We start from the raw sequence: 24,872 nt of genomic DNA, 5'->3' as shown, positions 1-24,872 counted from the left end.
GGTGACAATATACATCCTTGATGTACTCCTTTCCCAATTCTGAACCAGCCTGTTGTTCTATATCTGGTCATCCCTGTCTGGTTTGTTTTAATGTCAGAAATGGAAACCTTTTTAATTTTTTTTATTAATTTTATAATCTTTTCAGACTGAAAAGGATTTGGCATTATCTTAAACTAAAAGTATCAATCCCACTCACAGTTGGTTGCAAATTTATTTATATTAGAGTTGGATGTGCAGAATATCAAGGTATGTTTTCTCTATAAATGATCCAATCATCTTTGCTAGCCACTATTCCCCTAGTCACTGGATTGGGGTTGGAGAAGGGAGCAGGACTTAGTAAACTCATTTAGTCTCTTTTAATAAAGGTTTTTAGATAAACGGTATCTATCACCAAAAAATAAAATTGTACTGGCAGAGTAAACAGGCAAATAAGTCTATTCAAAACAGACAAGGGAGAGAATCTGACCACAACTATACTGCAACAAAGGTGAGACTTAAGTGAAACAGAAGGAAAGTACCAGAGGTACTTCAGATGAGATTGGTTAATGTGATTAGGCCATTTATTATCATGGAGAATTAAATGGCAACCCACTCCAGTATTCTTGCCTAAAGAATCCTGTGGACAGAGGAGCCTGGTGGGCTGCTGTCTATGGGGTCGCACAGAGTCCGAAACAACTGAAGCGACTTAGCATGCATGGATGCATTGGAGAAGGAAATGAGAACCCACTCCAGTATTCCTGCCTGGAGAATCCCAGGGACAAAGGAGCCTGGTGGGCTGCCGTCTATGGGGTTGCACAGAGTCAGACACGACTGAAGCGACTTAGCAGCAGCAGCAGCATTTATTATCAAAATTCAGCTCCACATTGCCTCAAAAACTGGGAGATAGGAGCAATATCTTTCTTGATTCTATTTCAAAGGGATGGCTAGCAGGTTCTTGAGAAAGATATTACTAGGATGTAAAACTGTGAGAAAATCTGTATCTCAAAAGGCAGTTGAAAAATTTACAACTGAATATTTTCTAAAGTAAATGCTCTAAAGTCTGGAAGAAATCTGACTTATGTTTAGTCAAACTAAGAGGAATGTTAAAGTACCTTGGTCATTATTAAGGGTAAAATGCTTAGCAATTCAGTTTTCTACCCATCTCCTATCTCTCTCCACAAATTATATGAGTGTTGAGGAAAGTGAAGCTTATATGACCTTGTGTCTGATGACAAAAGATAGAGACCTTGAATCCATACAGTGTCTCCTGGACTCTTGCTGGTCATTTCTGCAGTGTGGCCACTGCTGATCACCTGTTGAGAACCACTGAGGTGTGCTGGACCTATTGATTTATTTTAATAGAAGGTATCATGTTGTGCTTCCCACAAGAGTTCTTGGTTCTGTTTCCTTCCATTCTTGAGGTCATTGATTCCTGCATTCATTAATATTATCTTTATTTTGTGCCCATTCTCTAGAGGTAAACACAGATTCCTATGTTCATTGTATACCTTTACCCCCTTGAGAATCAGGGCATTAATCCAGTTATTTACCTGTCTTCCACCGGCACCTCTGCATATTGCTTATCATGTGTTAGGGCCCTAAGCCAGAAGCCTAAGTTTCCTACTAGCCTGTACCTCCCTAACATTATTCCAGAAGCAAGCATACTACACACACACACACACACACACACACACACACACACACACACAACCAGGTGTTCTTAGTTCATAAACCCAGCTCATTGTTTGAATCCATCCCTCCACCCACTCCACATACTTACCCCAAGGTACACACCCACTCTGTTGAGACTGGTAGCTGACTTTCCACTGACTTCTGTTATTCTTCTTCCTACCCACTCAGGGCATTCTCTTTCATACAGTCCCCAGGCCTAATATTCTAGGCCCAGTTTTTTATATCTTAATCTGAAGTTATAATAATTTTTAATTCCTATCTTTTATAATCAAATTGTATTGCTAAAGAGCCTAAAACTTAGCTCATGTTATTCAAATGACTTATCAGTGACTTTCTAGCACTAACCACTTCCCTCTTTCCTGGGAAATATGCTTCAAAATGTAATTTGGAGGGGAACAATTCCCTTATTTAGTATTTGCAAAATATTACCCCTGTAAAATACTCTTAAGAGATGAAGCAAACATATGGGATAGTAACCTGGCTATAAAAATGTTTTTGACGTCTTAACTGACAGATACAAAAACAAATGTCTTACAGCTAGACTAAAGTTCTGTTTAGCAATCTGTGCTTTCCCTTTTTAATTTCAATAAAAGTGTGAATACTGTTACTGTCATCTCCCCCAATAGAATTTATGAACCTATATTCAGTTGACATGACAGTTGTGTCTTAAGGACACGATCTTTTGAGAATGGTGTGTTTCACTTACACATGTAACAAGTATTATTACCTAATTATGATAATAAACAATTTTACTTATTTACAAAATAACTTTAACAATTATTTGCTATTTTTTAAGTTTCTTCAGAGTAATTCTTAAATAGCTATATACATAATATATATGTAACCTATATGGAGAGAGGAAAAAAATGGTGATTGAATAAAGTGCCTTCACTCTGAAAACTTACTCATCATAAAGTTCAGATTGTCTTTTGAGTCCTTTTAATTATAAGTATTAATAAATAAATTATGAATTCACTTTATAATTTCTTTTGGTTTGGATATGAGATTTTTTTCTTAATGTATTAATATAATACTTTAACATCTAGCACCATTAAATTGATGGTAAAGTTGGGAGTATGGTAGCATGTATGCTAGTTGTTGTTAGTCAGAATAGGAGAGTAGAGATAAAATTAAGTTAAAATCTTAGACCTAGGATTGGATGCTGTTTATTCAGTTGTCTCACATGTGAAAGCTGCCATTTCTATCATCTTCTTTCATATCAGGGCCTTTGACCATTTTCTCCTCCTGCTCTTCACATACCGAGTTGTGAGTTCCTTCCATGATAAAATAATAAACTTCCCTGGTGGCTCAGACGGAAAGCGTCTGTCTACAATGTGGGAGACCTGGGTTCGATCCCTGGGTTGGGAAGTTCCCTGGAGAAGGAAATGGCAACCCACTCCAGTACTCTTGCCTAGAAAATCCCATGGATGGAGGAGCCTGGTGTCCATGGGGTTGCAAAGAGTTGGACACAACTGAGCGACTTCACTCACTTCCATGATAAAATAGGACAAATATCCCTCAACTTTATGTTACTGGGTCAAAACTGGCCATTTCCTGATTTCACTTTTAAAGACAGATTCCAGTAATATGGCTTCTTCACTTGACTCACACTTTATTATTGCTGTCCTCCTGAACGTAGTAACAGAGCTCATAGTCTATTTGAACTATCCGATGAACACTACATACCTTATTCCTTAAAGAGGTATTTGTAAATTTAGAGGGCATGGAGGCAATGGATTCTGCACCCACCCCTCCCTCTAACATCCATCCCTACCCAAACATTCAATATAAACATGCTGAGCACACCAACACATACATCCCTATTTAAAGGGTCTAGCTTCCAGGTTAGAATGCTGTGTTCCACATCATTGATCTTCCTCCAGCGATTAATTCTGATTATGCACCTAGTGAGCAATCGGGAAATGTTTGTGGATCGTCTTTCGGATAAAAACAATGAATCATTACAAGATAATGTTAGCATCCAGAAACCTAACTGCAACCGGGTTGTGCGGCTGTCCTAACAGAATTCACGAGCCCCGCCTGTGAGGAACCAGCAGAAGGAACGCGAGAGATTAGACAGTGATGTCTTCGACCGCCAGCGTTGGAGATTAGAAACACTCCGCGGTTAAAATCTTTTCTTCTCCAAGGAGTGGAGGCGGGTGTAATCTCGCAAAGCGACACCTCAGCGCAAGGCACGCCGGGATACCGGGGAGCCTAAATACCGTCACCATGCAACCGACCGGCACGCGGTTGTCATGGAGACCGGCTGGCGACTCCTACAGCCTGGCTGAACTGCTGCTGCCTTCGCCCTAACCGGGGCAAGATGCTTCGCGGGGGCTGTAAAGCCTCTGAGAGGCGAAAACACTTGATCGACCGCCTCAGCTGGCAACAAGACCAAGCGCTGAGCAGCACCATCTACCTTCTGCGAGAGATGGGCCCCACCGCCTTTCTGCTGAGAGAGGAGGAACCGGAAAACAGGGATTTCCGAGTAACTACCGCCCCCAACTCGTCTCGGCTTCTAGCCAGGCGGACCCGCCCATTCCCCCCAGACCCACCTTGTGTGTAGCTACTCGCTGCGGACCCTCACCCGCGAGTGTTCCAGACTTTAAAGACGTGCGCATTGCCGAGCAAAATAGTATTTGTTAGAAAAGTTCCGTTATTGGAGGTTAAGGCTCGAAATCGTATCCAGCTCTTCTAAGATGATGGCCCTTGATCTTCGGGCTTGGAAACACAGCAGGTTTTCTTTGAGTATATGGTTTGCTTTTATGTAAATTCTCGGATCCATTAGCAGTCATTAGCCCTGTAACGCAGATGAAATGAAAACCGACCAATCTGTATACAAGCCGTATATATTTGCTGGATAAATAAAATTGGATTTTCTTTACTTTTTTGTCTCTCGAAGGCTATAACGAGACACTTTGAAAGTGTGGCTTAAATGGCGATTCCTTGGAAAGGTCTTGATGAATAAAAATTCTTTTTAATTTTGCTGAAAACTACAGATATTTAATTTTCACATATCCTGCTCTCATCAGTCAAAAATCAGCCACGAGCTCTACCTCCCAGAAGTTGACCTGGAATCTTTTAATTTTATGTTATTAAATTAAATTAAATTAATTTTAAATTAATTTTAATAATAAATTTAATTATTAAGTTGTCATGCATTTTAAGTACTGAGTACAGATTACTAATCTATGCTTATCTCAGACGTCCTTTTCCCACTTACAACACTTAGGGCGTTTAATAGTTTAAGCCAGTATAGACTTAGTAAGTAAAATTAAATACACTCACTAATTGAAATATATGCACAAAACAAAAACCCGGGAAGTACTCAATTACTAACAGTCTTTAGCTACACTGCAAAGTAGAAATTCCTTCCAGTTAAAATTTGATAGATTTTTCTTTCAAGCTTTTAAAATCAGATTTCTTTTCACTTGCCTAAACATAGGACTTTTAAAAAGTCTTAGCTGACAATACAATTTGTTGAGCAAGGCAAAGAATATGGAAGTGGAAAATTAGACTGGTGTCAAGAATTAAGATGTCCCAAGTAGACTGTGGGAGAAGGCAATGGCACCCCACTCCAGTACTTTTGCCTGGACAATCCCATGGACGGAGGAGCCTGGTGGGCTGCAGTCCATGCGGTCGGTGAGAGTCGGACTGGACTGAGTGACTTCACTTTCACTTTTCACTTTCATGCACTGGAGAAGGAAATGGTAACCCACTCCATTGTTCTTGCCTGGAGAATCCCAGGGACTGGGAAGCCTCGTGGGCTGCGGTCTATGGGGTCGCTCGGGGTGGCTCAGATCGGACACGACTGAAGCGTTTTAGCAGCAGCAAGTAGACTGTACTTAGCCTTTTGGAGTCAACTAAACTATGAGCTGAAATCTCTGTTAATCCCGTTATTAACTTAATTTTACTCTATAAAAATTGACGGGTTTTTTTTTTATAAGTATGCGTTTTTCTTTTGAAGGTTTCTCTAGGAAATCCTCATGTTTGTAATTGTTCCACATTTCTGAAAGGAGGGGAACTTTGTAAGCACATATGCTGGTAAGTGATGTTGTAATGATCTTCCACAAAAAAAATCATGGTTTATAACATATTTTGCCTTTTTCATGGTTTGAGTTCCGTAAGAGTAAAGAAATTTGGTGTTGAGAAAATGTAAAGGTAAAATGATCATAACTTGTCAATATAGTCAATATAGTTCGAGGTATTTTATTTCAACCCAAAAATTAAGTAAGATTTAAATTGAGAAACATACTACCACCTCTACATGTTTGTAATTTTATTGTTTTTAATAAGAAAAAAATCAATGTTTAGATTTTTATTATGTACAAAGGTGAAATCTAACAATAAAACAATCTCCTGATTCACATCAGTGATGATAATTACATAGTTCATTATGATTTTTAAAAATTTTATTACATCCTTTTCAGTAAGCATTTGACTATGAATTTTCAAAACTGAAGTAGGACTCTTAGATTACCTATGTCAAATCTAGAATTTTTCCGCTAGAGTCAGAACCTGTTTGTAGGGGATCCCAGAAATGAAAAACAAAAAACATTCCCTTCACCTATGGACCTTTCAAAGCTTGCAATTTGGTTTTATTATTTTACATAAAATAGATTTTTTCTGTTTTTATTTTATGCCAGTTTCCTTAGGACAAGGGTGTTCTGTTCTGATTTTTATGTAATGTAACATTTTTTGAAGTATATTAACCATAAATTTAGTGGAAATATAATCCAAGTGTTTAATATACTAATGTATATTTAAGATATTTAAGTAATAATATAAAATATGCTTCCCACTTTTTAAGTCATATTCCATTTTAGTTGATAATATTTGAAAGTATTTTTCTGTCATACATTAAAAGTGATATGTACAGGAAAACAGGAATTATCTAGAAAATTCCTCCATTTCCAGAAGTAGGAAGCTTTTGTGTAAGTTGCTCAGTTGTATCCGATTTGTGACCCCATGCACTGTAGCCCACCAGGCTCCTCTGTCCATTAGATTCTCCAGTCAAGAATACTGGAGTAGACTGCCATTTCCTACTTGAAGGAAGCTTCCAGGGCAGTTTAAAAGGAGGGCTATGAATACTTAGATTCCCTCACTAACCTTTCTTTGTGAACTACTCTATGTCATAAAGAAATATATGGATTCTCTCTGACAAATCTCTTTATTGCATATGCCTTTTGTTTCCATGGATCATATGTTTTTAATATGTTTTTCACTTATTTTAAAACATAAATTTAATGTCTTGTAACAGAAAATGATGAGAATTTTAGATTTATACCTAATGTGTTCAGCAATGTAAATTCTGTAATGCCATTCCTGTTCTAAAATTAATAATACCTTTTGAGCTTATGTCAAAAATAAATGTTTCATTTTGGTTTTCTACTTTTGGATATTAGGGTCTTGTTGAAAAAATTCAGGCTCCCAAGGAATCATGAATGTAAGTTGTGTTTGTGTGTGTGTTTACTAATTTAAATTTAACAAATTTAAGAATTTTTTATTTAGACATATCTAAATTTAGGCAGTTATTTTTCTAGGTGATCTGACAGCTGTCTGTAATGCAGTTTGTTACATTTAAGACAATTGGAACATTTTTCTGTATAACAAAAAAATGTAACTTTATATGACATTTCAAATTTAAAAGCACTTAATAATAAATGAGATGAAATAATTGCCAGATTTTCAGTAGACTTTCCTTATGTATTCTAAGGAAGAATTCACAGTAGTCTCTATCTAATTTTATTTCAATTGTGAGAAAAATAAAAAATTGTTCAGATCCCAGAAATAGACAGTTGACATGATACATAATTTCTTTTAAAATTATTTACTGACAAGTTTTTATGCAAAAATGTATATTTTTTAGAGTAAAATAACTCTAATGACAGTAAACTCAGTAAATCGAGTTTAAAGTCAGGCATATGAAAATTTTTATAATTTTCAACTTAAAAATAAATTCTAGAATCCTCAAAAATAAAAGAGAAAGAAAAATAATTCCATTACAAGTTAATTAGATTTGTACACTTTATAATAAAGATGCTATCATTATCAAAGTGTTTCCTGCAAAGATTTATTTAATCTATACTAGATTCATCCAAGAACTACAAAAGCATTTTAAAATTTATTAATGTCTATAATATTCATAACAATTAAAGTAATAATTAGTTTTTTTTCCAATTCAGGGTATAGATTCTATTTAGGCAAGTTCATTCCCCTCAAAGTATTTTATAAGTACAATAACAGTAGACATTTATATTTTCTAATAGACAATAAATTAATATTAGTGTTTCACAGTCATTTTTCCTTCATATTCTTCTCTCCACATATACATTCCCTGGTGGCTCAGCAGTAAAAGAAACTGCCAGCAATTTAGGAGACCACCTGCCAAGCAGGAGACATAGATTTGATCCATGGGCCCAGAAATTGCATTTCCTGGAGAAGGAAGTGGCAACCCACTCCAGTATTCTTGCCTGGAAAAATCGCATGGACAGAGGAGCCTGGCGAACTACAGTGCATGGAGCCGCAAAAGAGCTGGACACACTTGGCAACCAAACCACCGCCACCACATATTTTCTTTAAAATGTCTCACGTTGCCTGTCTCCCCTTGTTAGCCCTGCAACAGTGATTTCTCCATCTCATCAGGAGGCCGGCGCTTCCACCTGCCTTCTGAGCAGCGCAGTTCTGGAGGTCGCACGGGCATTTCGAGTACTCCGTTCCCCCATATGTGTTCCCCTGTCGCATTCCCCAGCTCACAGACTGACTTTCCCTTTTCTGTAGTCTCAAAGCTAGACGCTGCGGCATCCTTGGTTTTTCATTTCTCATCCTCTTCTCTGGTACAAATCCTGTCTATGTTACATCGTCCCTACTTCTCAACTGTGCTCTCACCTCTCCTCATTCTCACTTTCGGTCAAACTTCTTCAGCCTTTAGTACTATTCTCAGTAGCCTCCTTGTTTCCAGCACCTGCACTTTGCTGCTGACTCCTTCACATTGTAGACAAAAGGTTCTGAAATGTCACTTACTCTTCACTTCATCCTCTCCCAGTCCTTCATACACAGGCATATTGTTTTCTTCTCTATTTCTCTGTTCTAGCTACTTACAGTTAAATGTTCACATCCTCTACACTGTTTTCCATATCATGTCACAAGCGTCTTCTATACTACACTGCCCATTAGAAATATAATGTGAAGCACATGTATAATTTTCTAGTAACCATATTATAAAAAGTAAAAAGAAATAGGAAAATTAGTCTTAATAATATATTTTATTTTAACCCAATACATAAAAATATGTCAGCATGTGATCAATATAAAAATTATGAGATAGTGTGATGTTTTTCCCTTTGTCTTCAAAATCTAGTATGTCTTTTACACTTACAGTACATCTCAACTCAGACACATCTCAACTCAGACACTGAGTTGAGTGTATTTTCATTAGAAAAGCTTGATCTGCGTTTAGATATCATAAAATATTAAGTTGAAAAATAGATTCAGATAACACATAAATTGTTGTAAACATACTTCTAAATTTCCAAAAATTGTAGATTATTAGCCTTCCATTTAAATTTAAATAAAACAACATTTAAAATTCAATTTTTCAGTCACACTATCCACATTTCAAGTGCTCAGTAACCAATGGCTATTGAATTGCACAGTACAACTCTACCCAATTATATTCAACAAATATTTATTGTACTGCATTTTAGTTGAGAGCTCTGCTAGGTTATTTTTTAATAAATTGAATCACATGAATTGCCAATATTTTTTATCTATGAAAATAGTAATTTCATATGGATAACTTTAATATTTTGTATCATATTATCCTTTGTATTCTTGAAGGCAGAAATCGTGTCTTATTCTTTTTATTATTAAGTATCCCTGTAGTAGGAAAGTTTGTAAATGCTTAAATTTGATCCTATATATGAATTTTGAAAAATTATATGTCCTACTAAAAATATTTCATATAATATTTAAAATATGTTTTAGCTATTCAACATTGAGAAAATCCTTTGTGTATAAATATTCAAAGAAAGTATGTCTCAATAATGTTGAAATGTATCATTTAAATGAAAGCTAGAACAAACATGCATGAAAATTAAAGTAATCCAAAGAAAGCTAGAAACAGCTATTCATTAATATTATGTAAAGTATATAAATGTAGAGAAGAAGGTTACTAATAATGAAGCAGAAACATTTTGAACATTATTCATAGATTCTTTCCTAAAACAAATCTGGAAACAATTATTTGTGCCTTAGTGTTGCATTCCAGAAACCTGAGACTTGCTTTTATTTTTGAAGACCTACAAAGATGGTTGAAGAAGGAAATGACAACCCACTCCAGTATCTTTGACTAAAAAATCCCATGGACAAAGGAGCCTGGTTGGTCACAAAGAGTCAGACACGACTTGTGAACTGAGCACAAAGATGGTCACATAGGAATTTTTCATAAAAATACCAGTTTTTGAACACTGAATATTTTTCCCATCACCCCACAAATATTTCCCAGCAAAACCTAACTTTATTGCCTAATGAGTTTTTTCTAAATGCAATGTCTAGTAAATCCCATCTATTCCTTTTTTCAGTTAAATATTTATGGATAAAATGAAAACCACGCTTAATGAAAAAATTTTTAATTCCAACCACAAAGATATAATGAATATTTATTTTCTATTTTCTTTTTTGAATTTGTATTTATACAGATAATAAATGTAAATGTGGGAATTCTGTGTTCTGCTTTTATCACACACTGTTATTTTATAAACACTTTCAATGCTATATAGTCTCTCTAAGTTGTCAGTGAATGTTTAATGAATTATGATATACTCAGAGTATTATATGTCATAATTTATTTAACATTCTCCTGTTTGGCGTTTATTTCTAAATACCTGTTATAGTCTTTTTTATCATGACTCATTTCTATTGATTTTTTAATTAATTTTATTGGAGTATAGTTGTTCCTGTTATATTCCTTGTATATGAAACTTTTTCTTCTCTCAGTTATTTCTTTAGCCTAACGTCTCATTAATTGGATCTTGGAGTAAAAGTACTATTGCTGTTATGTAGATATAATTGACATAAAACATATAAATTTCAGGTGTATGACATAATGATTCATTGTATATGTATATTGCAAAATGATCACAAAACCACACAATTATAACTTTTTTCTTGTGATGAATATTTTTAAGATTTTTCTCTTAGCAACTTTCAAATACGCAACACAGTACTATTAACTGTATTATTAACTGCAGTCACCATGCTGTGCTTTATGCTCCCATGACTAATTTATTTTACAAATGGAAGTTTGCACATTGTGACCACCTTCAGCCATTTCTCTTACCTCCTAGCCACCCTCCTACACACCTTCAGGCAACCACCAATCTGTTCTCCATATCCGTGAGTTTGAGGGTTTTTTCCTTTTTTAAGTATTAATATTTTATGTCTGTCACCCATAAGTATAGCTTTATAGCAATGCTTTTGCTGATTTATGATTTCAGCAGTATATCAGTTTTCTGCTGGAAACTGATACACTGGATTCATGTTTTAGTCATATTTAATATACTACATATATTTAACAGCATATTTTAAGTCTCCAAAGTAAATAAAGATATATGGAAAATTTTGAAAAACTGAGATATTTCTATAATACTAGAAAAAAAAAAGACTAAGTCACACAAAGTAAGAAAAGATACAAAGTTCATAGTAATCTATTCATTCCCAGTAAATTAAGAAAATAGTTTTCATTATTTCATACATCTGACATACCTTTAGAATCCAAAATGCCCTGATATAATATAGGGCAAATGAAACATAGCCTTATTTATTTATTACCTTTTATTTAGGTTTCATTCTATATCTGCGACTCATTTTGATTTTAACCCACTGTTCTTTGATATTAATGAAATTGAACATCTTCTATTGACTTATTTGTACTACATGTGTAAATAGTACTTTGGCTATATTTATTGGAGTAAAACTATAAGCTCTTCCTAAATACAAGGTTTACCCCTCTTTGCAAATGTTTTCCTAATGACATAATTCTTTTTTATATGGTTTTATTGTTTTGTTATATATATGTGGGCTTTTGTGTGTTACTAATCTTATTTTTATTTTTTGTGTATATTGTTTTGATACTTTGAAAGTTGTCCTTCCATAGTATTTTAGAGATTTTTTTCTGCTAACTTTTTCGTTTTATTTTTATTTTTCCTTATGGCATCCATGTGTAGTTGTGTTGGTATAAATTGGAGATTGGTATTTTTTTTACTTAATTTAATTTTCTCCATATTTTTACATAGTTATCTCAGTAACAGCTAATAAATAGTGCTTCTTTTCAGCCTTGTTTCATAATTTTTATTCTTTAATGAGTTTTGTATATACTTTATTGTATTTATAATAAATTGTGATATCTGATAAGGTTAACTGTCTTTCTCTTCTCTATTAAAGAGGATTCTTTCATAGTCTCTTACATTAATGTTTCCAAATTAATTTCAGAAGAGTTTGTTTCTCCCTTTTATTCTCTGATTCGTGTTATACCACAGAGAATATTTTGTAGCCAGCTCATCTTACGAAATTTTATTATTCAATATTTCTGCTACTGGGGAGAAATCTTTTGTTCTTCATTTTCCTCCTCATTTTTTTAAGGAGCAGATGTTGCTCTGTCTCTGTGACAAATAGCCCTCATCCTCCAAAGTAATGGTTAATTAAAGTATAATAACCTCCCACATTCCACCTGCCACCCCACCTTAGACAAGGAACAGAGATCTCTATAGTCAAATGTAACCGTGATGTTTTCAGTATTTTTAGTGTGTAAGTAGTAATTTTTTTAGGGGAAAATGAAGTTTTTCGTTATCTTGCAAGTGATTTTTAATCTGTATGTATTAAAGAATGTATAAAATGACTAGAACTCAGGGGGGGCCAATAACAGCTGGCATTTTAATTATGGCGTGTTAAGGAGAGAGGAAGAGAAAAGAACATGGGAATGGGCCAGAGGAAAAAGGAAGCTAGGATGCCTTGATCAAAAACTACACGCCCTGAGAGCGCCAGGTCGGACAGAATTCAGAAACTGCACATCCCAGGGTGTAGATAATACAGTTCCTCATAGGTTGTCCCGAGGAATACTGACCAAAGCTGTGAAGGATGTGGCTACCCAGATGCTCTTGTAGGGGCGTAAAACTGAGAAAGGAAAATAGGCACCATGGAGTCTTGCTCTCTCATAATCTACTTACTAATTTAGTCATCTAGCAAATATTAATTATACTAACTACTCAAATATCTCTTCCCCTTTCTGAATTTGCACCCATTCTTTTAATACTCTTGTATGTTGATAAAGTATTTGTTTTTGAATAAGAGATAAAAATGTAAGAGTTGATTACAGTACCAGTCCAAGGATGAACACTGTCATATAATTAATCTGAAATGTTTATAAGGTACTGCTTGTACCAACTTTTTACAGTAATAATAAAATAAGAGATAACTTCCATTCTTTTTATAAATAACCCTCTTCTGACCTTTTGGCTCTGAAAGGAATACAAAAAATAGTAAATGTCAGTGTAATAATTCAACCAAGTCTGTCTTTCTGATATTTGGAATAAAAAATGCTAACTTTCAGCTTAAGCTGTTTCTGTATCTTCAATTTGCCATCAAATTTTAATACTTTGGAATTTATCACTAGCTGCTTTGCAGTTAGGTCTTGTGGAAAGAGAAATCAACGATTTGCTTCAGGGAATACATCGAGTTCAAACTCCCCAACGAGAAATGAACAATGAAAATCCACAGACTGAAGAAGATGGTTACATTAAACAGAAAGAGATCAGTTCAGATGATATCTGCTCTATTTGTCAAGAAGTACTTTTAGAGAAAAAGCTTCCTGTCACCTTTTGCAGGTGATGTGAGTTTTCCTTAGATTCTACAAACTTATGAAAAAATCCTAATTTAATGTGTTTATAATATATTGTTATGAAACATGTTGATAGAAAAATAATACATATTTAAGCAATCATATTTAATTGGCCTTTTATTTCCTAACATATATGTTTAAAGATGTCCTGTTCTTATTCTAAATATTTCCGGCTACATTTAAAGGGTGAAAATTAAAAAATAAATTCTACTTTATTTCCCTTTTCACTTTAAATTATTACAGTAGATAATTTTCATGTTTTTGTATTATACACATGAACAAATGCCATGGCTTATAAGCCGCCTGTTAATGCAGGAGATGTGAGATGCAGGTTTGATCCCTGGGCCCCAAAGATGCCCTGGAGGAACACGTGGCAGCCCACTCCATTATTCTTGCCTGGAGAATCCCATGGACAGAAGAGCCTGGTGGGCTACAAGTCCATGGGGTCGCAAAGATTCGGACACGACTGAAATGGCTTAGCATGAACAAATGCCATTGCTTAGAGTGGTTACAAAGAGTTTTCTGAAAGTAATGATTATTTTAGTTTAAAATGATAAAAAATTTTCTTAAGCTTTTCTAAATTTTATCTTTAAACCTAAATAATTCAAAATTCCACTTATACATAAATGTTTATTAAGAGTTTTGTACTCAACTATTCTTAAAGGCACTATAAAGTTGGACTTGGAAAATTTGAGCAACCACTTGGTATTTAACTTTTTAACTCTTTTTTTTCCTTGGTTATTTACTAAAATTTTCATCCACGTTGTATTTTTTCACATAGCTGCTTCCTTTGCATATTTTGAAATTATTAACTATTTCCCCAAATAATATTTCTCTCAGCAGATATTAACTGGGTGCTACCACATTCGTGTTAGTGTAATTTCTAGAAAATAAGGTGACACCTCTGCTCTCAGTAACAATTTTTATTTAAAAATAATAATTATTATTGTAATTTTCCTCTGCTAAGACTGTATTCATTCTCAATTTAAAAATGAAAAACATAATGATGCAAAATCTTTTACTGCCAATTTCATTGAAATGGGGAACATTTTGTCTGGAATTCTGATATACTAAATTAAATATGATGGATTAGATTAGATAGATAAGATAGTATTTACGTGTGTGTGTGTGCTCAGTTCCTCAGTTGTGTCCAGTCCCTCGTGACTCTGGACTATAGCTCACCAGACTCCTCTGTCCATGGGATTTTTTAGGCAAGAATGATGGAGAGGGTTGCTATTTCCTCCTCCAGGGGATCTTCCTTACCCAGAGATCAAACTTGTGTCTCATGCCTCCTGAATTGCTGGTGAATTCTTTACCACTGAGCCATCAGGGAAGCCCCGTTTATGTCTGTAATCAAGCTATAAATGATCAGTTCCGAATCTATTTTTATGGGAAATAAAAATGGTAGCACAGAAAACTTATTTATGTAAATAAACTTTGCTGCATACAAATGGTAAACATGGATTTTATTTCTAACAGGTTTGGCTGTGGCAATAGTGTTCATATAAAATGTATGAAGATCTTAGCTAATTATCAGGATGTAGCATTGAACTCTTCCATGTTGAAATGTCCTCTGTGTAGGAAAGACTTTGGACCATTAAATCTTATTTTAGAGGAATTCAAAAACTCTAACAAACTTGTGACTGCATCTGAGAAAGAACGATTAGACAAGCATCTTGGAATTCCTTGTAATAACTGTCAACAATTTCCACTTGAGGGGAAGTGTTATAAGTAAGTATCAGTAAAATTATAAGTTTGTGCTCTTTTTTTTTTAATTTAGAAAACTTTGAACATTAGACTATTGGTCGTTTAAACTTCTTTTCTTCCTTTATTTTTTGTTTTTGTTTTGTTTGGGGGGTTGGGTTTTGTTTTGTTTTGTTTTTGTGTTTGCCTTATATAAGATTAGGCTGCTTATTCAGGATTTTCAGACTAGTAATCTATGTCAGCCCTGTACCTCAGGAATTTCAGTTGTTTTATTTCCTTTACTCACGCAGAGTATTAACTTTGCATTCTGGTCTAGATTGTGAGTCTGAACTAGCATTCTTTCTTGGAAGCTCTGAACACAGGATTTATGAAAGTGAAAGTGAAGTCGCTCAGTCGTGTCCAACTCTTTGCGACCCCATGGACTGTAGCCCACCAGGCTCCTCTGCCCATGAGATTCTCCAGGCAAGAATACTGGAGTGGGTTGCCATTTCCTTCTCCAAGAGATCTTCCCAACCCAGGGATCGAACCCAGGTCTCCCGCATTGCAGGCAGACACTTTATAATTTGGCTTAAATCAGTTTGCAAGCTCAGAGCCCTGCTAGAGAGACCTCTCATCCCCTGTATTTTCTTTGAACCGCCTATGAAGTCATTGCCGAAAACTTCTAGAACTGAGCCAGAGGGATATTGACTAGATCAACTGAAGTTAATTTCCCCTCAACTCCAAACTGCAATGATGCATGTTTTGTTTTCTTTTATATCTTAAACCACCACAACAAGATACTTAGGAGAGAAAGAAATTGTCATTACTTTTTAAGTAATCCTCAAACTTTCCCACAAGTCCCACAATAATTGCCATGCTTGGAAAATTGTTCTTTAATAGTTAAAATCTTAAAAGTTAACTGTATGAAGAAGAAAATATCTTGTTTCAACCTTTGTTAAAAATTTTCTAAAATGCAGTCAGTCTTCCTGGAGTTACATTATGATGAGTCCAATTAATAAATTTTTAAAACTCTCTCATAAAACTATAGACCTGTTTTTATCACCCCAACAGTGAATGATACCTCCCTCTTGGAACTGTTCTAATACTTTGTTCTCTCAATGTGTCACAGAAAAACAAATCAGCTAGAGCACTGTTCGCAAAAGTCTTTATTGGAAAATAGCTAGCCTGAGAAAGCTCCAAAGGAGCCTTTTCACTTGAGGAAGAAGGGCAGAATTTTTATAAGGTTTAGCAGGAAGTGTTCGGACAGTCTCTGGAATGTTGGTTAAAGAAATTCTAGAAAAAAGAAAGACTTGATATTTGGCACTAGCACCCATTGTTTGGGCAATCTGAATTTTTTCAGGAGGGGTGAGTAAGAAAAATAAGGGACTAAGATAACGCGTGGAAAAGTAAGTTGGGAGAAATAGCTCGGGTGGGGAATAAGGACAGGTGAACGTCACTGTAAAAATTTCAGTCTTTATAGTGATGTGTTCCTCAAATGGTTAATGTGTGAATGGGTTTGGTAAATTATCTTGTTTTTGTTAATGACTGTTCTCTCTGTCCCTCTGACTGCACTTTCTGTCCCCATGGGTGATTCTTCCTACTACCCCTCAATTCAGGCATTCTCCACTGTTCTGCTCCCTGCCTGCTGTTCCACACTCTCAGAATAACTTCTGTGTGCATTTGATTCACAATTATTCATATCCATATCAATTTTCTTTTACAAATTAAAGAATGCACTATTCCACTCCCTCAAATACTAAGATTTAATCCCTTAGCCTGAAAGAACTATTTCCAGTAGTTTAGTAATGGTTTGAATAAGAGATAAGATAAACTAGAAACCTTTTAAGTTCTTTCTTCATTAAAGTTCATAATATAGCTATTAATATTTATTATCTTTTAATTTCCAAAATATCATATATATATCAATACAGAGATGCTTGGCTTTTTCTAGCCCAGCATAATCTGATGTATTGAATAAATTACACCATTGATGGTAAGTCACTTCAGTTGTGTCCAACGCTGTGCGACCCCATAGACGGCAGCCCACCAGGCTCCCCCGTCCCTGGGATTCTCCAGGCTCCCCCGTCCCTGGGATTTTCCAGGCAAGAACACTGGAGTGGGTTGCCATTTCCTTCTCCAATGCATGCAAGTGAAAAGTGAAAGTGAAGTCCTCAGTTGTGCCGAGCCTCAGCGACCCCATGGACTGCAGCCTTCCAGGCTCCTCCGTCCATGGGATTTTCCAGGCAAATTGCTCAGATGTTATTAAGAATCTTTCTTGTGTATATAAATAATAATAATGAATAAATTAATACTTGCTGTTTCTAAGATGTCTGAAGGATATATTTTCCCACATTTCTCTTGGAAATAACCTTCTCATTCTTTGATAACTTGAGTAAGAAAATAACATTATTATATTGCTTGAAATGTTATTTTTGGTGAATATTGCTGCAAGTAAATTAGAATTCTCTGCTTGTGCCAAAATTTTATGTAAGTAACATATGTTTAGATTGAATTTGACAGAAAATGAAAATTTTTATCATATCCATAGTTTTTATTGCAAATTTTTTTATACATATAGGTTTTTCCAATTTGTGAGGGAAGAGAGGGAAAATAGTACACTTCTATTTTCAAGAAACTTTCTACTAAGTATAACTCTAGCATTCATGAAATCGTAGGAAAACACTGAGTAATCAAATGATAGAATATCTAATAGGCTGTTGGACCTAAGGAACTCAGAGAAAGACTCAGGATAAGATTCCAGGAAGACATCATGGTGGGTGTGTGTTAGGCAAAATAATACCCTCCCCAATATATCCACATCTTCATGCGCAGAACCTGTATGTTGGGTTACATGTTGTAGGAGAATTAAGGTCTGGTGAAATTCAGACTGCTAATCATCTGATCTTGAAACAAGGAGATGATCCTGCACTGCCTGGGCTCAGTGTATAATCGCAGGGGTTCTTAAAAGTGGAAGAGGGTGGCAAAGAAGACAATCAAAAGGGACACGTGACTATGGAAGGAAAGCACGGAGAGATGCTGCATTGCTTGCTTTGAGGAGGAAAGGGACACACTAAGCTAAGGAAGGAGGGCAGCCTCTAAAAGAAAGGACAGAAAAGCAGATCTCCCCTATAGCCTCCAAAAAGGAATGCAATTTTTGTGGAGCCCTTAATTTGAAACCCATTGAGACCCATGTCCAACTTCCAACCTACAAAACTGTAAGATAATAAAGTGTTGTTTAAGCTGCTAAATTTGTAAGTTGTTACAGTAGCAACAGGAAACTAATACAGGTGAGACTTAAGATGGGCCTTGTCATTATCTGCATAGTTCCCAGGAAATGTTGACCAGAGTTTTTCACCAAAAACCATCAAAATAACTGGATTTTTTTTTCCTGTATGTTTTGGTGTTTTGCGTTTTTAGGTGTACCACATGTATAGAATATCACTTATGCCAGGATTGTTTTGATAGCTGCTGCCATCTTTCTCACTCATTTATGTTTCGTGAGGTACAGTATCCTTCTTGAATTTCATATAGTGTTTGTATTTGTCCCATTGTAAACCTAAGTAAAATCTAAGAATAGATAACACTCTGGAACAGAGCTGACTATGTCTGAATAAAAACCAAAGACCATGATATTTTGGATAACTTTTTCATAAGGTTTTCTAGGCAATTGGTTCTTACAGCAGTAATTTATAAAATTCAACACAATAACAAATATGTGATGATATCATATATAAATCTTAAGGACAGAAATTAATGGCCATCAAGCTTGAAAATTCATTTTGAAATAAAAGATCTCAACACACCAAATGACTTATTACTAACGATGATTTATGGTTTTAAAATTTCTTACATCACTTGAATTGAACAAGTAAGTAAGTGTCTCCTGGTGCTGAACTTACTACACAAGATAAAACATCCACAATTACCATTATTGATTAATAGGTTAAAATTTTACCTTTAAAAGTAATGTTAGAGTAGCTGTCCAACAGTATATAAGAATGACTAATAATTTGCAATTTCTTTAATGTGTTAAAAAGCTATATTTTAAAATGATGAGTCGTTACATTATTATTTTACTGATATGCATCCTACTGATTTTAATGCACAAGGTAAAAAGTTTCCACAAATTACCAAGTAACATTCACTTTTTATGTATTACAGAAGAGAAATCAAAAATGGAGATCGCTGAGGAAAAGGTCAGATGAAACTGTAAAATATGTCGATATTAAAAATGAGATAGAGGAAAAGATGCCACATTTTCAAGAAAAGCAAGAGTAAGATTCTCAGTGAAATTTGTATTTGGGGGTATATTTAAATAATTTTTCAGTTTGGATAAGTTTTATTCATTTCTCTATTCAATAAATATGTATTTATGAAATACTATTATGGACTAGATGATATAGTATTCAAGTGAAGAGCAAAGCTCTGGAGTCAGAATGCTTAAATCCAGTCCTAATACAGCCGCAGGTTGGCTATACAACTTTTGGGCTAGTTATTTCACTGCTCCCTGCAACATTTTTCTTTATCTTTAAAATGGGGACAGTTATAGAAACCAGTCTTATAGAAATTTTGTGCATGTGAAATTAATATAGTAAATATTCAAAATTGCTGTCTACTATTATATTATTAATATTAATTCTACCAAAGGTTATATTAGGGATATATTAGTTACAGTAGTTTCCTTAGTAATGATCATTAAAATAAATATAAAATTAAAATGGATAGGAGTTAATATAAAGAAAAAATACAGTTAGCTATGAGATTTGCTTTGAAGTAATCAGCCACTGGAATTTCCCAGATGGCTCAGTGGTAAAGCATTCACCTGTCAATACAGGAGACATGGGTTCAATCCCTGGGTCGCGGAGATCCCCTGGAGAAGGAAAAGGCAACCCACTCCAGTATTCTTACTGAGAAATCCAATAAACAGAGGAGCCTGGCCGGCTACAGTCCATGGGGTTGCAAAGTCATCCTTAGCAAGTCTTTCTTTTCTCATTGCCCCTCTACTCCACCCCCATGGAAGAGTGTTGAAGGGATTGGTTGTATTTCAAAACCCTGACTCAGCCTCTTTACTAGAGAACACTTTTTGTCATACTTCTTATTAATGAAAGAAAGTTAAGCCTACTGTGTATAATTACTATATTAGGTACACTATAAAACATTAACAAAGTTCGTTTTAAAAGAATGGGATAAAATTGAAATATTTTTTAAAAGACAATTTCAATGAATTAACCAAACAAAACTTGTGCTTGTTCATTATAATATATATTTAAAATTTTATCCTATGTATATATATTTCTATCCTGCTGCTACTGCTGCTAAGTTGCTTCAGTCGTGTCTGACTCTGTGTGACCCCATAGACGGCAGCCCACCAGGCTCCCCGTCCTTGGGATTCTCCAGGCAGGAACACTGAAGTGGGTTGCCATTTCCTTCTCCAATGCATGAAAGTGAAAAGTGAAAGTGAAGTCGCTCAGTCGTGTCCGACTCTTCGCGACCCTATGGACTGCAGCCTACCAGGTTCCTTCGTCCATGGGATTTTCCAGGCAAGAGTACTAGAGTGGGGTGCCATCACCTTCTCCAATTTCTATCCTACATATATATATATAATGTATATAGATAGACAGATAATTGATAGAATTCTGTCCAACCCAGTAGACAGTAGATACCTAGCCCGTGCCCTGTGGGTGCTCCGCACACTTCAGAGACCATAGCTCTTGTGGACTATAAAATGCTTTGTGGGTGTGAAATGAGCCTATACAAAGGCTCTCCATCTTCATTTTCCTTGGCCCTGTCTGGATATCACACCTCAACCTATTAGAATGATAAATTGTATAACTAATGGTTTAAGAAATATTGTGGAGGTAGGCAAGAGAACATCAGGGATAGAAGGACATTCTAGGCAGAGAAAATGGAATAAATAAAAGAGTTTCAAAATGAAAAAACTGATTAAAAACCTGAAATAATAGAAACACACAATTTTTTTTTTAGTTGATAATTAAGTAACCTTGGTAAAGGCAATTTTTGTAGTTTATCTGCAGAGTTAATGAGAAGTGTATCTATAGAGTAATGAAAAGTATAGTTTTCTAAGAATATATTTTAACTTTATACTGAATAGCCTTTGAATAACAAGAATGCATCTAACCTTTAAACCAAGCTTTTGTTTTTAAATATTCATCTGTTTTATCAGCTGCTAGTGGCATCAAATTTACATTGCATAATCTAAGTTATGTTTGCTGGTACTTTGGGTACAAAAATGGGATTGGTATATTTACAATACATTTGCATAGTCTCACAATACTGAAGTAGTAAGCATATGCCCCATGTGAAATAAGTTTCTTCATAGTCTATGACCTGCCAATTTATCATAGTAGCCTGAAATATTTATTATGGCCTACCATCCACCTTACTTCCTACCAGATGACAAAGTGAATTGGGTTGTATTTTTCTAAACACCAGCCTTTGTGTTAGCTCAGCTCATATATATGAAAGTATATAGTTTTCATCAAAATTCTGTTCTGGTTTCATTGATGTGAAAAAGCTCAACTCAAAAAGTTTCAAGTTAGTATTTTTGTTTGAAATGACTACATTTTGTTCTTTATGAAGTTGATGTTGAAATTGGATCCATCTTGTTCAAGATCAAGACGATAGATTTTTAAGCTTTATAATGCATGAGACTTATTATCTTCAGTTCTAAAAAGTATTGGGTTCAGTTGCATTATTTATATGGAGGTTATTACCTGTACTATTGATTGCTTCCTGATCTATAATCACATATGACCATTCATATCTCTCTGCTTATTTTCACTTAGCCACATTTATACACCAAAACACGTGGTAAAGTCACTGCCTCTCTTTCTGATCACAAAGAAGAGTAAACTGCTTGCTCCGGGATACCAGTGTCGACTTTGTTTGAAGGCATTTCGTCGTGGCCAACATACGAGACTGCTACCGTGCACTCACAAGGTAGAAGTCACAGCATTTTAGTCTGACTTTCCCTGTAGGGCCAGTTTTCACAAATGGAATGGCAATTAAAGTCTCTTCTTTTACTTTTTTAGTTGGATATGAGCAGAGATGTTCAGATTGAGCAGTGTGCGTAAAAAGCTAGAGCAGAGACTATTGAGAAGGTGGCTCTGCCACCCAAGAATGGATTCTTATGAATTAAGATTCATTTCTGTATATATTACTGAGGAAACATAAAATGACACTTCAAGTTAAATACTTTTGTCTCTTTGTTTACTGATAAAAAGAAAAAGCTTATAGCCTATACTAACTTATGATTCTTCAGATGAAACAGAAATGCTTCATTTGACATAGTTTACTATTATTTCAAATGGACTCACTGGAATCAAACTCTTAATACTGCTGAATCACTATGTGGTGGTAACCAGGTTTTTTCTGAGATAAAGTTGTTTTAATAAATTAACTTTTAGGATTTATGATATTATGTCTTACCATCATCATATAAGTTTTCAACACAAGTTGGCTATGACATTTTTGTTATTTAATAATATTCATTAGAAAGTAACAGTGAAATGGTATCCATAGAGGGCTTTTCATTTTAATGTGGAAAATAGCAATCAGTCTATAACCAACTACATTTTTAAGAGAACTTCTTCAAAATATTTCCATAAAACATGATAAATTGTATTACCTTCCAATTTTATGAAAGTTTTAAAAGTAACAGTAATGATATGGGAAAATTCATATGAATACTATATATTATAAATAAGATATTGCATCTCTCATTAGCATAACTTTTTTTTAAGTTTCATAGGAAATGTATTGACAGTTGGTTACTCCACAAGTGCAATTCATGCCCTATTGATGGACAAGTCATATATAACCCTTTAATCTGGAAAGATAGAGCGGTGAATGGACATGTACATCATTCTGTTTCAAACACAGACATCACTCATCTGCCAAAAAGGGAAGAACCAGAACTTTTTATTCCTGGTACTGGATTAGTCTTAAAACAAAACAAACCTGGAATTTTACCTATCTTACCTCAACGTAATTCTGAAAAATTGAATACACCTCAGAGTCCAAATGATACTTATCAGAATATAACAATAGACAATCTATATTCTATCAAACTAGATAATTCAAATTCAAGAAAATCTATCTATGAATGTAAAATTAACCAACATTTTTCCAGCTATTGCCAAGATTTACCCACTGGATCCTTTGGAAAAACATCATCTCAAACACTTTTTCCTTCTATTGATCACAAGAACATAATACATCCAACTGAAATGAAAAACCCATGTATAAATAAAAAACACCATACTCGTCAAAGCCAGAAGATGAACAAAAGTTGTAAAGGAACTAACCACAATTCAAAGAAGATTCTTGGTAATAAAGTAAGAGAGGACAACACGAGATCGAATACTTTGCTTCCAGATTTAAATCTTATTGTCAATTGGGGTACAACAAAACTTAGTTTGTCTAACAGGTATAATAATTGTATGGGGAAGATTAGACCAAAATGTAGTCATTTATCCAGAAGGCCTATATCTCACCCTTTAAATACAAAAAGTCCTGAGTTATCTTTAATATTGAAAGGTGTTCATTTATAAAAATTAATTTATTAAAATCAGAAAATATTTGAATATCAAATGTAAAATTTTTATAAAACATAATAAATGCTATATAAAAAAATATATAAAATTCTCTGCTATTATTTTGCCTACTTGTCTATGAATAATGACCTATATATATATATATATACAAAATTCTCTGTTTTTATTTTGCCTATTGTCTATGAATAACAACCTAAGGAAATGACCTCATTTCTTATAAGACTTAAAGTATTGATAAGTATGTTTCAAGGTCTTTTGAATTATAAATAATTTTTAGAAATTTTACCTATGACTTTACATTGATTAAATTAATTATTTTTAATTAAGGAAATAGATTTTCCTTGCATTGAGTTACTGTTTTCAAACATTTCATTTGATGACATGTAACATACAGGGATTCTTTCTAGTTATTTTTTACATTTTGCGAACTAATGATCACCACAACCTTTTAGGAAAATCCAGATGGTGGTTTTCTTTTTTTCTTTATTTTTAATTAAAGGATAATTGCTTTACAATATTCTGTTGGTTTCTGCCAAACATCAACATGAATCAGCCATAGGTATATATGAATCAGCCTCCCTCTTGAACCTCCCTCAACTTCCCAATCCATCCCACCCCTCTGTTGTCACAGAGCCCAGGTTGAGGTCCCTGAGTCATGTGGCAAATCCCACTGGCTATCTGTTTTACATATGGTAATGTAAATGTTTCCATGCTACTCTCTTTGCTCATCCCATCCTCTCCTCCCCACCTTCTGTCCATAAGTCTGTTCTCTACATCTGCCCTAAAAATTGGTTCATCAGTACCATCTTTCTCAGTTCAGTTCAGTTCAATTCAGTCACTCAGTCGTGTCTGACCCTTTGTGACCCCATGGACTGCAGCACGCCTGGCCTCCCTGTTCACCACCAACTCCCAGAGTCTGCTTAAACTCATGTCCATCAGATCAGTGATGGATCCAACCATCTCATTCTCTGTTGTCCCCTTCTCCTCCTGCCTTCAGTCTTTGCCAGCATGAGGGTCTTTTTCAATGAGTCAGTTCTTCACATCAG

The 24,872-nt window shown here is 34.8% G+C and overlaps 1 protein-coding gene across 1 annotated transcript; it reads left to right on the top strand.

Moving 5' to 3' along the window:
* On the top strand, positions 3,995–23,823 carry ZSWIM2 (zinc finger SWIM-type containing 2). Its single transcript, XM_005675876.2, has 9 exons — positions 3,995–4,159; positions 5,639–5,715; positions 7,077–7,117; positions 13,343–13,553; positions 15,047–15,298; positions 18,668–18,752; positions 19,412–19,524; positions 22,057–22,210; positions 23,014–23,823. Exons 1-9 carry the CDS (start codon positions 3,995–3,997, stop codon positions 23,821–23,823), a joined length of 1,908 nt encoding a protein of 635 aa, XP_005675933.1.

This window comes from Capra hircus, chromosome 2, assembly GCF_001704415.2.
Source record: "Capra hircus breed San Clemente chromosome 2, ASM170441v1, whole genome shotgun sequence".
NCBI lineage: Eukaryota > Metazoa > Chordata > Mammalia > Artiodactyla > Bovidae > Capra > Capra hircus.
Note: the sequence above shows the minus strand (reverse complement) of the source record. Positions and strands in the feature narration are given on the sequence as shown.